Below are 16,055 nucleotides of genomic sequence, written 5' to 3'. Positions count from 1 at the left end.
CCTCATTGATTTTCAGATCAAATGTGTTTAGTTTAGCAGGACTGCACTCTTCCTTTTATTTTTTTCCTACCAGTAATAAAGTTTCTGCAGAACAAGTGTCGCCACTGCCTACCTCCTTTTACTATGATATCCCGCTGCTTTCAGTGGCTTCATACAGATGTGATGAATTAAAGCACAGTACCAAGTTCTAAGAACATCCTGAAAAGACTAAAATCCAGCACATGGTCTTCCCAAAGTATACTGCAGGCTGCAGAAGTATGGTGAATGCCGGTAAGAATTTATGCATCTGCTGATGCAGACTCTGATGAAGATGTGCATAATAGAAACACTGTAAGGAACATAGCAAGCGTTGCACTCCTGTGGTAGAGAAAGGCTGCACTGAAAACTGTCTGCAAAGTTAAAGGATTTATATTGCCAGAAAACTTGCAGTACTCAGAGGGAACAGAAATGCTAGAAAGGCTAGATGGAAATTGGCAAGCATTAGTGCAAATTATTAAGCACTTGAAAGCATACATGTGATGATCACGTGGAAGCTGCCAAATTTCAACTACTTGCTGTGTGTAAGAGAGCATGAATCACAAGAAATACGTTATACCATTTCCAGAGGCTTGCTGGGCGGTGTGGCGCTAAGGGTGGTTTTGCTCAGTACTAAATTCTTTATAGCTCCGTTACCTGACAGGCACAAGGCTTTTCCACATCTGAGCTTCAGCAGCAGCTGGGAGGGTGTTACCGCCGCTGTGGTGGGGCGGCCATGATGGGCTCTGGGGCGGGGGGTGCAGTGGAGTGGGCTCTGGTGGGTGGCTGGACCCTGCAGGCAGGCAGGCAGGGGTGCCTCTTGGCACCATGGGGAGCGGGGCTGTTCCCAAGGGGCATCTCCATCTCCGGCCGTAGAGGGAAGGAGGAGTGAAGAGGGGCTTTTGGGAAATACTTCCCTGGTTCTCTTTATAGAAAGAGGCGGATTTGTCTCAAATATATTCACATGTTCTTAGAAAGACAAGATTAAATCAGGTGGTATTTTAGGAGACCTGTAGCTTGGTGTCCGTCAGTACAGACGCTGTTAGATGGGTGTCTCACCATGTACAAGTGTAAACAACTGAATCAGCATATTTCAATGTCTGTTCATGCAAGCATGAAAAAATGATTCTACATAAATGTGATTAGAATATGAATCTTTTATTTAATCAACATCGCATTTTTGCTTGCTCTAGAATGTCATCTTTGATTTGAAACACTGTCTTGAATTTCCTGGATGTTTGCAACATCAAATTCACTATTTTTCCAAGCTTTTTTTGCTTTGACTTTAAGCATTTCTGTATCCCTTCTTCTAGATTCCCCGCTGTCTTCCTCACAGTTTTTCTCTCCAGCGCTCTTTTGACCTACCTGGCTCTTTCATTTGCATATCAAAAAGAGTATTTAATTAGTTCCTTATTATTGCTGTTCCTATCTTTCTGTCCTCTCAACAAAGGTTTAATCTTTCTTCATCCATGCTTTTCTTAAGGAAAACTAGGTATATATAATAGTTTTTGCTTCCATAATAACAAAATAAGACATTTCTGTAGGTTTCCTCCCATTATGGAAAAAAGGGCAATGAGTCATTGTTAATCTGCAGGCTGAAATTGAAAAATCCTTGTAAAGAAGCTTCGTTGGTCTCAGGTAGGAGTGTTGTCATAATAAAGCAAACTGGCACACCTACCGTTTGTCTTATGTAAAATATCGCAGGGAGGATGCAAAAAATAGATATGTAAATGATCCCCCAGCATTCTTACAGGACCTAAACTACAGGATAATCTTCTTTTGGTACTTTTCCTTACTGCCTAATAGCCAGGTTTTAGTTTTAAAGCAGAGTGCCCTTAGAAATAAATTTTCATCTTTAGCAAGAAGTATGTCTTTTTTTATTTATTGCTGTTACAGAAGATTAGGTTTTCTACTTGCTAGATTATTATTAATTAAGAATTAGGTTTGTGTTCTCAATAAGTCTGGATTCTAGACTTCTGAAAAAATAGGAAGTTAACTATATGTGACATAAGCTGTAACTGGCTTGCCAGTGCATGTTATTCACATGTAACATCAGCAGATGAGTCATGTGCATTGCACAATAACTCAACAGTTGTTTTTTATTGCTCTCCTGAAATACAGGCCCACACTTCATTACATTTGTTTACTGTAAAGTGTAAATTCACAATGGCTTCATCTTCAGTGTCTTTGCACTTCTTCTGTTACATGTTTAATGTAAATAATGAGAGCAGTATCCTATCCTTACCAACATTTAGTTGTCTAAGTCAGGGTGAGCTGGTCTTCTACATGCTGTGGTCAAGAGGGCAGTCTTGAGCATCTCTCTGATCTCTCTAGTTTCCAGCAGTCAGGTGGTTTTCTTTCCTGCATCGGTCAGGCATTGACAGGAAGCTTTGAACTTCATCTTTTCTTTGATTTTGTTGAGTGGAAGAAAATACAAAGAAGTTGGCTGCATTTAGAGATGTCTTTTTTTTTTTTACCCCAGGCTTATCTGTTTGAAAAAGGAAGGATAGAACAAATACTGGTTTACCATACTGTAAAAGTAGAAATTTATTGGATGAAAAGAGAAATGTAAATTGAATTGTAACTGTACTGCCATGTATTTCTGATCTTAGTCACATATGTTGGAAAATCAGAGAACTCCAAATCCTGTTGAAACCTTAAAACCTTCTGCCTCAGATGTTTCTAAGGTCAGGTGCTCGAGCTCATCCTTCAGCTGTTGGACTCAAGGCATGGGCAGGGTGGCCCGTTCCTAGGGGACATAGACCTGAACGATGGTAGAATTAAACTCAGCACACTCCTGGCAGCTCAGCCTGCGTGCAGCACTTCCATAGCAGCAGCCCCACGATGACTGTCTTTTTCCTGTGGTGCATTGTGGACTATATTCCAAAATCTATGGCAGTTTGAAAGCAGAGGGTCAAACTAGCGCAGCAGACTTTTGGTTTTACTACCTTATAATCAAATTTGAAATTTTGTTACTATCTCCCACGCCCTACTAAAGATTGTAAGCTTAACAGAATGATGATGTGAATATCTTTAATACATGGAATCCTGTAAAGCAAGGACAGTGTTTTAACATGCATCCTGTGCCATGGTCAGAGGAGCAAGTTAGCATCCAAAATACCAGCAGGGAAGGGGGCAGGTGGGATGGGGGCAATGTCTGTATTCTCAGAATCTTTATGGATGCTACAGACAGGAACCTGCTGGCTGACACTAAATACTTTATTTGAATTAAAAAGGAGGAGGAAGCCTAACCAGTATATTTGGGGGAACAAAGACCCAAGCAAGAGGGTCACTGGGGCTCATGTCTCACCGTCTAATCTGCCAAAGGAGGATAATTCAGCCTGAAATAGCTAAGGAGGAATCTTAACTTTCAAGCATAATGTAGCATTTTATTGTGTAATTTATGATTTTTCTTAACCTCTTTCCTAAACTTGAGGCTAAAAGCCTAACACTTTCCCTCATTGAGTAAATTTTGCTTTGTTTTACCCTTGTGGTGGTAAGTTCAAGTAAAGCTCTCCCTGATGGTTTAAACAAATGACCAAAGCAGCAGAAGGGCTGGAGGTACAAAAATGCAAAGGAGGCAAAGCAGTGCATATGGGATGGTAGCTGAAGGGCTGCCAGAAAAAAACTTTCTAGAAATAAGGTGAAATAATTATGCAGCCAAGAAATCATGGTGAAATAGAAGAACTCCTGCTTGAGAGGGATTGCTTGCTGTTACCGATGCCACATGAATAAACTTAGTTATCTGTGAACACAATGAGTGTTAAGGTAAAACAATTGCAGCTGGTTAGCAATATCCCTGTACAGACTATTTTCTGTGGTGCCATGCTTGTTACAACTGTTTCTGGTGGATTATTACCTTTGCATTGTTTCTTATTGCATTTAATCTTCTGATGAGTATGGAGTAATGCTTTTCATGTGTACATTAGTCAACACCTTTCCTGTCAGCTTTTGTAAAGCTGTAAGAAGTTGCATTGAAGGTAGCTCAATATGAGTGTGTTACTTCAGAGAAGAGAAGTGATAAAAAGATACTGCAAAAGGGGGGAAGTGGGGAGAAAGGAGTATACCCTTCTTGCCGTAAGCAGAGTCTGTTTCTGGACTCTGCGGCAGAAGGTCTTTACAGCAACTTCTGACTTCAGAGGTTATAGGCTTCTTGCTCTCCTGCTTCGTGGCGATTTTAGGGCATTGTTTTGTAAAACTGGCTTGTGTGCTTGCAGGATATCATTTTATAAAATGTCTCATAGGCACCACAGGTTCTGTTTCTAGACAACATCTGTTTATGTTTTCTTGGGGTTTGAAAAATGAATATGGTAAAAAATCAAAACTTCAGGTCAAAGATCTGACCTTTAAGGTAACTCTCTGAGGGATGATTATTGTAGTTCACAAATACTGTGTGTAGTTAAATACAATAGTAAAAAGACTGTTGGGTGTCTTAAATGGAGCAATAGTATGTGTTAATGATAGCTCCTTCTTTTATTAATTTCTTATATGTCATTGTGCAAAGCTATATCTTTTGCTGATTCTGTTTAACTGAACTGCACATTTCTATAATGTTTCATTCTGTAATGGCAGTTATTGGAGAACATGCAATGCAAATCCTGAGTCAGCTCCGAGACACTGTATCACTGCTGGTGTTCTTCTAAGAGAGCTGCAATAGCAGAGCTGGGCTTTGTCACTTGTAGCTGGGTTGGGAGGCCAGCACAGAAATCTGCATTAACCCTTGCTGCCCTTTCTATGCAGCATGGCATACAACATGTTGAAGTATACCACTTCAGAACATTACCTTAACACAGAAAAATATTTTCTGTCTTCGTTTTTTTATCATGGTAAGGTTCCAGGGAGATTACATTATTAAAGAAGTAAGTTGAGGTTTTGTTTGTTTTTACAAGATTGAACTGATGTAAAAGAAAAGGGAGAAAGAAAACCAGATTTGCAGGATCTTCAGAATTCACAAATATTGCTGAATTCACCATAAGCTGCACATGGTCAGCACATTTACAAAATCAACCTGTTACCGTGTCATATATACAAAATAAACATAGCATACGGGCTATTTACGTTACGAAGAACAAAAAGTAGTTTTAGTTTTAATGAAACCGCGTTTCTTTGCCTAAAGAGCCCCCAGTTTTCTAGCGATGGGAGAAAAAAAGACAATTGTTCAGCCCATTATACTTGAGGGATAATTTGAAGCTAGTAAATTCTTACACCAACCCTTTCTCTTGAATAATTCAGGTCTGTGTGTGCATAGCACAGTGCTTTTGTTTAATAACTAACTAACTAACTAAGGGGGGGGGGGTGAAGCTTAAGTTAAATATAGAAGTGAAAAAGCAGTTCCTAAAGAATACCTAGTTTTATCTAAGAGTAATTCAGATTCCCTGAATTTTAGAAAATTCCAAAACTTTTCAACTGAATGTGTGTATATTATAAGCTTCTTAACTAGTTGATATTTTATCTCTAGTTTTTCATTTAACTGTGAATCAAAGGTAACCTAAATTGCAAAAGGATTGTTTTCAATTCTTTAGGGGGCACTCCAGAGTCCTCATCATATTTGAATTTGATTGTTTTCTAGCTCATTTTTGAAAAGAAGCTTTTGCCTGCACGGTTTACTTACCTTAATGCATAATCCTGAACACAATTTCTCTTGTTGCTTTTTCTGTAGGATTGTGGAAAAGGGTTACTACAGTGAACGAGATGCTGCTGATGCTGTTAAACAAATCCTGGAGGCAGTTGCTGTGAGTATTATCTAGCATCATATGCTCAGCACCTAATATTTCACCTATAATAGCTCAATAAATACTTACGTGTGAAAGAAGCAGAGTTCACTGGAGACCATCCACACAAGTTCCCTCCTATAATTAATTTTGTATTGATTTTTTTTAAGGTAGCGGCACTTTGAAGGGCAAGAAGTGACTTTGGATAGCAGTCAGCAATACATTTAATGCTCTAAGTCACCTGTTACAGTGGAGTGTGTGTTCTGTCCAGTCTCAAAACCCTGTGGAGTTCAGCACTGATCATTTTAGCCCCAAAAGTAATTTGAGATTGCTGGCACTTGTGTACTCTTTCATTCATTTTTTTGCAGAGTATGTCACAGTAATTTATTTGGAACCTTAAACAAAAAAGAGTGCATTACTTTTCCTCTCAACTTAAAAGGGTGATAGATTGGCCGAACATGTTAGCTTTGTAAAGAGTACAAGAATTTGAGTCAGAGACTTCTGCAGAATGTTGCCATGAAAATACTTAGGCTTCATTTGCAGTTGTTGCCTGAAGGTGACCAATCACAGTTTTTGCCCCTATGCAGGAGCATTTATACAAACAAGGCTCATTGCAAGGAATTGTGGACTACTGGGAAAGAGGATAGTGTGTGTTACAGCATACCTATCAAAAAATCAGTTCTCACTGCTCTTCAAATTGCATGTACATGCACAGAATGACAGGAATATTGAGAAAGATCAGAATAAAGTTTGTGCCAGCAGTTTGTGCAGTTCCTGATATACCTTCTTCCTCTATATTTTATGTGTTTTTCAAACATTCAGATTTTTGTACAAGTATTTCACATTCTATCACTTAGAGAAAGGTGTAAAGATTTTAGAAACAAGAAGATGAAGGCTTCTAGTGGCTACATACAGTATTTCTGTACGTTATGCATACTTCTCAGACACTTGTAGCTCTTCCATATGATTTCACACCAGGTATTCACTAAACCAGCAATCAGATGCTGGGAAAGTACTGAAGAAATTAATTTGTCAAATGTCTAGTCTATATGCTAGCACTGATCACTTCCAGTGCAGAAGAGAGGGGACGTGCTGGACCAGAAAAAACAGTCCAGTTGGGACACTTGGAGCGTTTCAGACAAATAGTAATATAGAGGCGATTTTACTTTGTGAAACTAAGATGTTAGCAAGGCCTAAGGAGAGATAGATGCTAAAGATTGTGCCTTCAGCTGTGCCTGGCAGTCTGACTTCAGAGTCAGCAGGAGATATTTTGGATTTTATCCAGTGGCATTGTGTGGTTGTCTGCAGCAGATGTTTGGAGTGAAGCAGCCAGGTAGCAGAAAGGCTGCAAAGATCTTGGAGCAGACATAGGTGCTCAGAGGTCTGCAGATAGTGCCTATGGGACATGACTGACTTTGGGTGTATTTCCAGACTGTCAGACTTTTCAAACAAAAAACAACTGTTGATCACATGGAAAAAAGACAGGTCAGCCTGAAGGGCTCTTTTGAAGGATGGTAGTGGTGAGGCAGGATCTGTACAGATCATCCATGGAGATGCAGTGTCAAAAGAGCAGTCCTTAGGAAAGGAATAGTGATGATGACTGACCTCTGTGGAAGGTACCTAGAGGTGAGGAACAGTTAATGTGGTTACAGCAGTAATGCAGTTATTCAGAAGGAACAGGCCAACTGGGGCATATTTACCTGAGATGGTAAGGAAATACCCCATTGCGAAAAACTCCTATAAATCATGTTTTGGTATTATTTGTAAGCCTGTTCATACTAAAGATGTGAGAACTGGTGTTTACGGCAGTAACCAGACATACATGGTTGATGGTTGGACTCGATGATCTTTAAGGTCTTTTCCAACCTAAATGATTCTATGATTCTATGATTCTATACTGCAGGACCATCATGTTCGCTTCATGCTACTTTCTGAATGATCTGATGCTTACTAAGTCATTCTCATACAAAGTAAACTAAATTATGTATTTAAGTTTAGTGCACAGCATAACGCATTTGTATAAACTTCTTAAAATTGCATCAGATTATTATTTTATGACCAATTTTTTCTTCCAATTGAAGTGCCCCAGTTAAGATGGTTCTACATTATTTATTATTCTTTTGCAAAAATAATGATTAAGTTTTGCTGAAAGATGGTTCAGAAGGTGTTTCAGCTCTTTATTTTAAAAGCCAAGAACCAGATGAAGATCTTCAGCTTCTATGAACTGTAATAGCTTGGCTGAAATCAATGGAACAGTGATGTACGAAAGCTAAAAAGCTGACCTTTTTATGAGCATGCAATAATTTGGATTTTTAGAGATCCTTGTACTAGATCCCTAGCTAGGATGGACTATGTTGACTTTTGGTTTTATAGCTGACACTGAACATCTAAGTCAAAGCTGGGAAAGCTGTGAAAGTGGCAGTTCCCAACTTGGGAGCTTTGCAGCCCAGCTGAAATACTGTGGTAGATTGGGGCTGTAAACTTGACAGAATGGCGTTCATGAGCAGAATGGGAGTTATTGTTAGAAACTGGAAAATACTGCTGCAGCAGAGTAATCTTTCCAGAATAAAAGGAAATATATCCATAGATCATTCTTAAAACCAAATAATTGTACAATCTCCTCAGTAGACCATGCCAGTGAATACCCTCCTGGCATCAGGTAGGCATTTTGACCTCTGCAATTTTTCGAAATTGCTCTTAGCAAGAGAAGCTTTCAGCCTTCCCTTTGCTGAACTCTCTTGAACTAGTCTACTTGTTTTATAAATCCCTTGTTAAGGGCTGTCACTGTAGTAATGGATCTGTCCTCACAGTGGATCATTGACTTGAGAAGGTATTATGTCTACATTTAGGAAAGGTTTTTTTGAGACACTTCTAAGGGATTTAATCAAAAGTGTGAAGTGGGATTTTAAAAGCACCTAAGCATTTTTGTTCAATTCCTTTTGAAATTGTTAAACCAAATGGACTAATACTCTAAAAAAAAAAAAAAAAAAAAAAATCCCATAAAGCTTCTAGGTATATCTGTTTCTTGTAATATCTGAATACATGTAAGCCTAGCTCTAAACTGGCTTACCAAGAATTAAGCAAGCAGTTGGAGTAGCACATAGAAAATTAATCTTAATCTTCCAGGTCACAAACCAGCATAAATATATCAGATATCTGTCCTCCCAAGAACAGAGAAAATAACAAAACCAGTATTGTTTTGAAGACCACTGCATCCATTTTTCTCTTTTCCATGATTCTTCTTTCTGATGGTTACCTGTGATCCAGTGTTCCCAGTCCATGACTGTATTTGCCCTTAGTGGGAACAAATTACCTTTTTTTCTCTCTTCCACACCTTCACCTTTTCCATTATTCTTCCATTGTTCTTCAAGCTGGGAGATAGCTTCATTCATAAGATAAAAGGCTTATACAAAACTAGGGCAAACCAGTATTCATCTTTTTAGCTCTTTTGTTGCACTGTTCGGAACAGGTAGGGAGGTTTTGTTGCTACCTGACATCTCGGAACTGGGTGAATTTCATTCCTGAGAGAGGATGTATTTGAGGGCAGTCTCTCTTGGCATATCATTGTCCTTTCTCTCCTTCTCAGAGGATCAGCTGTATACAGTGTGGTTTTCTTGTATGCTTATTCTGGTAGCAGTTTTTCTATTTTGTGTACTTAATGAATTTCCACACGCAGTTGTCCTGAGGCCAGATCTTCACTGCCTGACTTGCAGAATGAGTTATTGATGTTATGGAATTCAAATAGTCCGTGAAATATTGGTCAGAAAAAGACACACACTTTTTCTGTAAGGGGCATCTACTTTTTAGCTGGTCAAACTTAAGAAAATGACACTGGTATTTTTTTAATGTGTACTTTCAAAATCTTATATTTGTCAGTAAGAGTAAACTGTGTTCCTTTCTGCCTACTCTGCATTAGTGTCAAAGTGATAGGTTTCTGCTTGAGGGTTAAATTACTCTTTTCATTATATTTAAATTTGAAATTATTTTTAACAGTTTACTTTTTGTAATTAGGGTAGTTACTAGCATACCTTCTGTATGTAGTTTTGAACTCATCCAGCAGTCTTTAAGTTAATTTCCCATCACATTTTGTAATAGGTTATTTTCTTATGACTGGCCATTATCTTGTCTAGATAGGAACATTTTCCTGAAACCATATGTGGGAGCCCCTCTGTTTTCATTTCTAGTTTTTATTTCAATTTTCTACCACTTCAGTCTTCATTGTATGCCCGCACTTCTGTTCAGTTCCTTGTCAGCTTAAATTCACAGGGAGCACACAATTCTCAGCTGTGATTGCAAAGGCTGAGGGTGCTTAGCCACTTGCAGGTTTGAGAGGGAAAATCTGGATTAAAGGTTTCTATTCATTTCAGTGGACTTTGATCTGTCCACTAATGAGCTGTATGGTAGTAGGTAAGAACCTCCTGTGAATGTGCAGCTTGCAAGTATATTTTACAGAACCTGAGGCACTGGTATGTCTAACAATTAAAGCTTAGACCAAATGAGGTAATCAGACTTTTAAAGACTGTCTGAGACCCAAGAGAATTGATTAAAATATTTGGGGGTTTGGGCACTCAAAGAAAAGTGGACATTAGATAAAGATTAAGAAAAGGTTTCATTTTTTCTATACAATCTTTGAGTTAGTGCTTGCTGGAGATAGAGGCAACCAATGGATTTTAGTTTTAGCCACCAGCTACGAGGTGAACTTAACCAAGGTATAAACTGAATTCTGAAATTCTGAAATTTTGAATGAGGCAAATGTGTTATATTAACAATATATACTTAGCCAGACCTAAAAAGGCACACTGTTAAGAAGAATAAGTGTATTGAGACAAATAGGGAAGAAACCTGGGGCTCTATTCTGTAGAAAATAAAGTTAAATTCCACACAAGAGAATGGCAGGGATGCCTAGGTATTACAACACAGGATAAAGACCTGTGTAAAATAGTAACAAAATTGGGGAATACCGTATGTAAGAGGAGGAATCTTATGCATGATGGTAGATATTGAAGAACATTGACTTCCTCTCTTTAGAAGATTTTGCAGAAGATTTCCGTTTTAATAGAGGAGGCATTTGCACCTTCAGATCTCTCCCCATTCCCTGATGAATCCTGAGTGTTATCCATTCTCCCTCTGGCAGTAGGGAGTGGTTTTCGGAATCTGTTCCTGGCATAAGTGTTGTTCAGGGTACAGTTACGAAACAGCAGTTGTTCTGATCTAAAGCTACCAAAACCCAGCAATCTTGCTTCTCTGGTGGGGGAGGAAGAGGAAATGTAAAATTCTGTCAAATTTTCAGTATGTTTGCTCGGAAGTGGTATTTCAGTGACTTGCAGGTTTAGGCCAGATTCAGCATGTTCATTGAGTATGCGGTTGTTAGTAAAAAGACAAATGCTTGATACTGTAAGACAAGAAGGAATTTGCAGTTCCAGCTGCAGTTCTGTGCTAAAGATTATGATGTCATGTTGTGTTCCCTGACAGCATGGTCCACTTTTGCCATTCTCCTTCTAGCCCGCCAACAGGAACAGGAATGTTGGTTTTCAGATTTAACACTTGCACTCTGGCACACTCTTCATTTTGGGAAATTTGCATGGCAACGTTTTGGAAGAGGCAGATTAACACTGAGTTCAAAAGAGGCACAGCAGCTATCTGCAGTTAAAAGCACTGTTTGCAATGTAATTGGGGAAATGTATGATGAGGACGCTTGTATTTGTTCTTTTTAGAAGAAAAAAGGTTGTCAATATGCAGAAGAAATTCTGTATTACTTTTATTATAATTCATGCAGGGAAAAACACCACATAGAAAACCTAGATGCTGAATCAGTTTTCTTTCTTTGTGCTAATTCTTCAACTCTCTCCTGTCACTGAGGTGGCGTGGAGCACTGTTAGCCTTAAGTGTGCCTGGGAGGTAAGGATTGCTCACAGAAACTGAACTTGAACCTTCAGGGAGATAGGTCGGTACCTGTGTCCCTAAGCTGGGAGTAGTTCAGAGCAGTTAGTGCTGGTGGCCCAAGATGTTCAAGAGCTGTCCTGTTCATTCTGATTTTTGTAGCAAAGCGGATTTTGGGGTGTTTAGTGCCCTTTTTTAATGGATGAAACACAAACACAAAGTCCTTAGTATACCTTTTCCTTACAGGATTATCAGTTATAATGTCCTGGAAAACTGACTGTGTGGATATATTATTTTGCCTGCCAGATTTCTCCCTATATATTTGTTATTGGGTTTTGTTTGTTTTACACTTTGTCATATAATGTGTTGGGCGATTCTGCACTTCAGTCATGTCAAATGGGCTGCAGGTGGAGGACATGGAAGATGTGATTATGGAGTGCCTTATTGTCACATGAAGTATTGGCTGGGGCTGTAATGAACACCCTGTCTCCTGACCAGTATTTTGTAACGTGGTTTTCATGTTTGCGAGCTAGTTTGCTCGCAATTCAGCAACTGTGACTGTAAAACTCCTACTAACAACTTCACCCAGCAGCAGTCTTTGCTATCCGATGCCCTTCTGTCACCAAACCTTGTCCAGTGTGCTCCCTAGCTGTCCATCTAGTCTCCTAAAAGTGTGGTCTGTGAAGGAAGACCAGAAGAATAGGTACAAAACTGTACATGTTTCTGGGCTTCTTCAGAGTAGCTGTTAGTGTTAGCTGCTGGTATTTCAGATAATCCTGTTCTCAGGAAGAGGACTGGGAGACAAAAATATTTGAACTTCCCTGGACCACATGAAAAGCAGAAGAACCTGTTCCAAGTCGAGCTGTCCTCCTTTGATGTCCTGTCACCTTGAAGAGTAAGGCAAACCAAAACCAAACCAAAACACCCTTTCTACCCCTTGTGACTGGGAAATATTTTCTCTTGGCCTGTTGAGAAGGATAAAAAGGAATAAGTACTCTTCTGTGTGACCAGCCACATACTCAGCCTGGCTTTGTAGGGATGGCTTGCGGTAGCTGCAGTATTGACCCTGCCCAGTGCTCTTCATCCAAGAAGCAATAGTAATTTTGTAACACTGTTGGCTCCTGTCCTGCCCTGTTCAAGATAAACACCAGGGGAAAGGCTTTTTCAAATAGCTTTCAAAGGTTAGGACTTAAGCTTGCTTTGAAGTGTTCAGTAGTGATGTGGTGAAGAACATGGTGGCTTTTAATCCTGGTAATCACAAGTGCTGTGTAAATAACCATGTGGATTTGGACATGAGCTGTTTTCCATTTTGTGGTAGGGATGTAACTTGTGAAGAAAAAGGAGCAGATGGGTCCAGCAGTCTATAGTAGGTCCCATCATATTTTTCAGAAATGTCTTCTGAGGGGTAAGACATTGGCCTTCTATGGTCTTATTTTGGAAATCTGCATGGGGACATGTGAAGAGCTTTCTGTGTAACTTTCTATATTTTTATTAGTATTTGGTCCTTCTTGTGAGCTTGTCATAAGGCTAATGCAACTACATAGGACCCAGTGGGTCAGTGGGTTTAATGGAACTCTTAAATTTAAAAATTGCCATATCTATAGAGAGTCTTTTGGCATTTGTTCTATTTCAGGGTTTTTAGGGGCAAATTACTTTATATTAAAGATAACTGTAGCAAACTAACATAAAATGCAAATTACTGTATATTCCAGTTCTGCCGTGTTTCTTAAAAACATTTTTAAAAAGCTAACTTTTTATTAATGTTAAGACAGCTCCATTTTTAGAAAACATTAATGAATAATAAGACATTGGCATGACTGGACATATACAGAGTTTGTTGCTGTTAGCTAGATGTAAATAATATTACTCAGATGTGAAAGAGACATTGACCAGAGAATTACAAAAAAGAATTCTGGAATATTTCCACAGTACCGAACTGGCCAATAGGAAGTGAGGATAGTGGAGCCATCCCTATAAAGAAATTTAGCAACATCACTAATACCAGTTAAAAATTCTGGTTATATTTCAGAAATGTGGCCCAAAGTAACAAGGCATCCAACATTTTCCAAGTCCCCTCCTTTTATTGACATCTTTTACTGCACTTTTTACTTCGCACTTTATTTACAGGAAAAAAGAGTCCCCTTCTTAATATTCAGTCATTGACACAGAAATACAGGAGAGTACTGAATTTTTAACTGTAATAATTAGGTTAGATGCAAAATATTTTGAAGCTATTTAGATCAAGAGTTGAAAATCTATCACCTGAACATTAACTGCAGCAGTGTTTGTGCACTCATTCATCATGTTTCATTCCTTTCTGTAGCTAGTATCTTCAGCTATGATCACTCCTAGCAGCGTACTTAAAGAACTGGGTTTTTGTAAAATATTGTCTTTGCTTACAAATTGCTAATGTCAGAATTTTCATGTTAAGGACAACTGCATGGCTTGTGGCAGTAGGCCTTGCACAAATTGTGCAAATGAATGTCTGCAGAGTTGTGCAGAAATCAGATATATGCTTTTATCCATTTCCAGTTAAATGCCTAGCTGGAATTATGTTTAAGTGGATCAGAGATCTGCAGATGTACATGATATGCAAACATGCAGTACATAAATCTAAGAGCAATTTGGAAATTATACTGAGACCATTTGCTTTTTATTCAAATAAATGTACTAAAATAGATCTAAAGTTCTAATTACAAATTGGGGTCTGTATCTATTAAAGCATTGAAATTATTACTATTCTTTGATATTTTCTTTTGCTTAATTGAAAGATATTTTGTTTTCTGAAAATAAAAATTAATATAAAGCTTAAAACTTTGTACATCTCTCTGACCTAGGAAATTATAATAACCTTCACTTCACCCAAGTGGTTTCCCTATACTCAAGGACATAACTGCATAGTTGTGTAGTTATACTTTCTAGGCAAAGTACGTGAAAATCGATGTTGTGTATGTTTTTTTGTGAAGTTCTGATTATTCTAAAGGCTGTTGGAGGCAGAGGGGAAGGAGAGCAAGCAAGTTCCGCATCAGCCCTGCTGGCCAATTTTGCAACCCGTGCATCTGTCTCCGCTTCCCATCAAGGCTGTGCCCAAAAGTGGTTTCTCCAATGGACTGCCTGCTTTTTTCTCTGTCACCTGCAACTTGCCAAATTTCCTCTCTCCCCTGCATTCACACATACCAACGTATGATATTTTTCCAACTATCTCACTCAGTTAAAAAGCAACACAACAGTATTGCTTTCTTTTGTATTGCATCTTTTTTAGCTTCAAAGCAGCTTACCTACTACACAAGTCACTTTTAACTTGCATATGGCTGACTGTAGACCAAACAGATGTCCTGAAGAATATATTCTAATATGTAAACCTCCATAATGGCAGTTTTATCTACTTCTATTAAGCTAATTTTGTGTATGTGACAAATTTATGTATACTTATTATATTACACTCAACATGACAGTAGTTGTAATGATTGCTAACTATGTATACAACAGTTGTACTTAATGAGTTATAAAGAAATGCCTGACCTGAAGCGACTTTCCAAAAGTCTGAAAGCAACATTTTTTTGTTATGCAAATTAATACAAGGAATGTCACAGCAGATACACTGGTTGTACTAACTAATTTAACAAAGTTTGGATAATTGACAGGAATTCTGAATTCCCTGTGAAGTCTTGTCCTGAAGGAAGGTATGAGACAGTGACTCAGCGGGGTTATATTATAGGGATAGTTTACTGCAAAGGGTTTTACAGTGCACTTGAAGTCACAGTAAGGGAAGAAAATGTATGTAATTATAATTTTACTATTTATAACCATTTATACTTATCAAATTTTACTTTTATTTGTGTAGGCAAATCATAGCACAAGAAAAAAATATGGAGATTAGTCTCCATAATGAGAAGTATATACTGACTTGCTTGTAGCCTCTTGAAATAGCATAAACACCCACTTTAATAGTGATTGTAGTAGACTGCAGAATAAAAAGGTTCTAACTATATTTCTAAGAAGTACTTCCATAAAAAAACTTTCCTCATATGTGTAATAAACCCTATATATCAAGGCAGGGTGTCAGACAGAGAGGAGGAATGAAATAAGGGGAGAGTCTTTTTGTTTGCTTGCATATACCTTATTAAAATCACAGTCAGTGAAGGCAGGCAGGACCAATGGTTGGATTGATATCAAGGTGTGTTTTGCAGGGCAATTATATACATTCTTCCCTTGAATCTAAACTGTGAGTATTGCCATGAACATGGCATACAACTAAATGACTTGTAGGGAGAAGTAACAGTATCCACCCTAAGGCATTGTTGCTGGGTTTTTTTAACAACAAAAAAAAAAATTGCCATTTGATGTATTCCAGGCACAAAGTGTTTATTTCTTCAAAATTTTTTTGTGAGGCTTGAAGGTGAATCCTCTCAGAGAGGGTGATTTAACACATCACATACAGAGATGACT

General features: G+C 38.4%; 1 protein-coding gene across 1 annotated transcript in view; it reads left to right on the top strand.

Annotated features, from left to right (window-relative positions):
- Nucleotides 1–16,055, top strand: part of CAMK4 (calcium/calmodulin dependent protein kinase IV) — a 174,410-nt gene that overhangs the window by 109,241 nt on the left and 49,114 nt on the right. The window contains exon 5 of the mRNA XM_052777728.1: nt 5,675–5,747. Coding sequence (XP_052633688.1) covers nt 5,675–5,747 — 73 coding nt within the window. The remainder of the gene's footprint in view (nt 1–5,674; nt 5,748–16,055) is intronic.

The sequence above is a fragment of the Harpia harpyja genome, chromosome Z, assembly GCF_026419915.1.
Source record: "Harpia harpyja isolate bHarHar1 chromosome Z, bHarHar1 primary haplotype, whole genome shotgun sequence".
Lineage (NCBI taxonomy): Eukaryota > Metazoa > Chordata > Aves > Accipitriformes > Accipitridae > Harpia > Harpia harpyja.
Note: the sequence above shows the minus strand (reverse complement) of the source record. Positions and strands in the feature narration are given on the sequence as shown.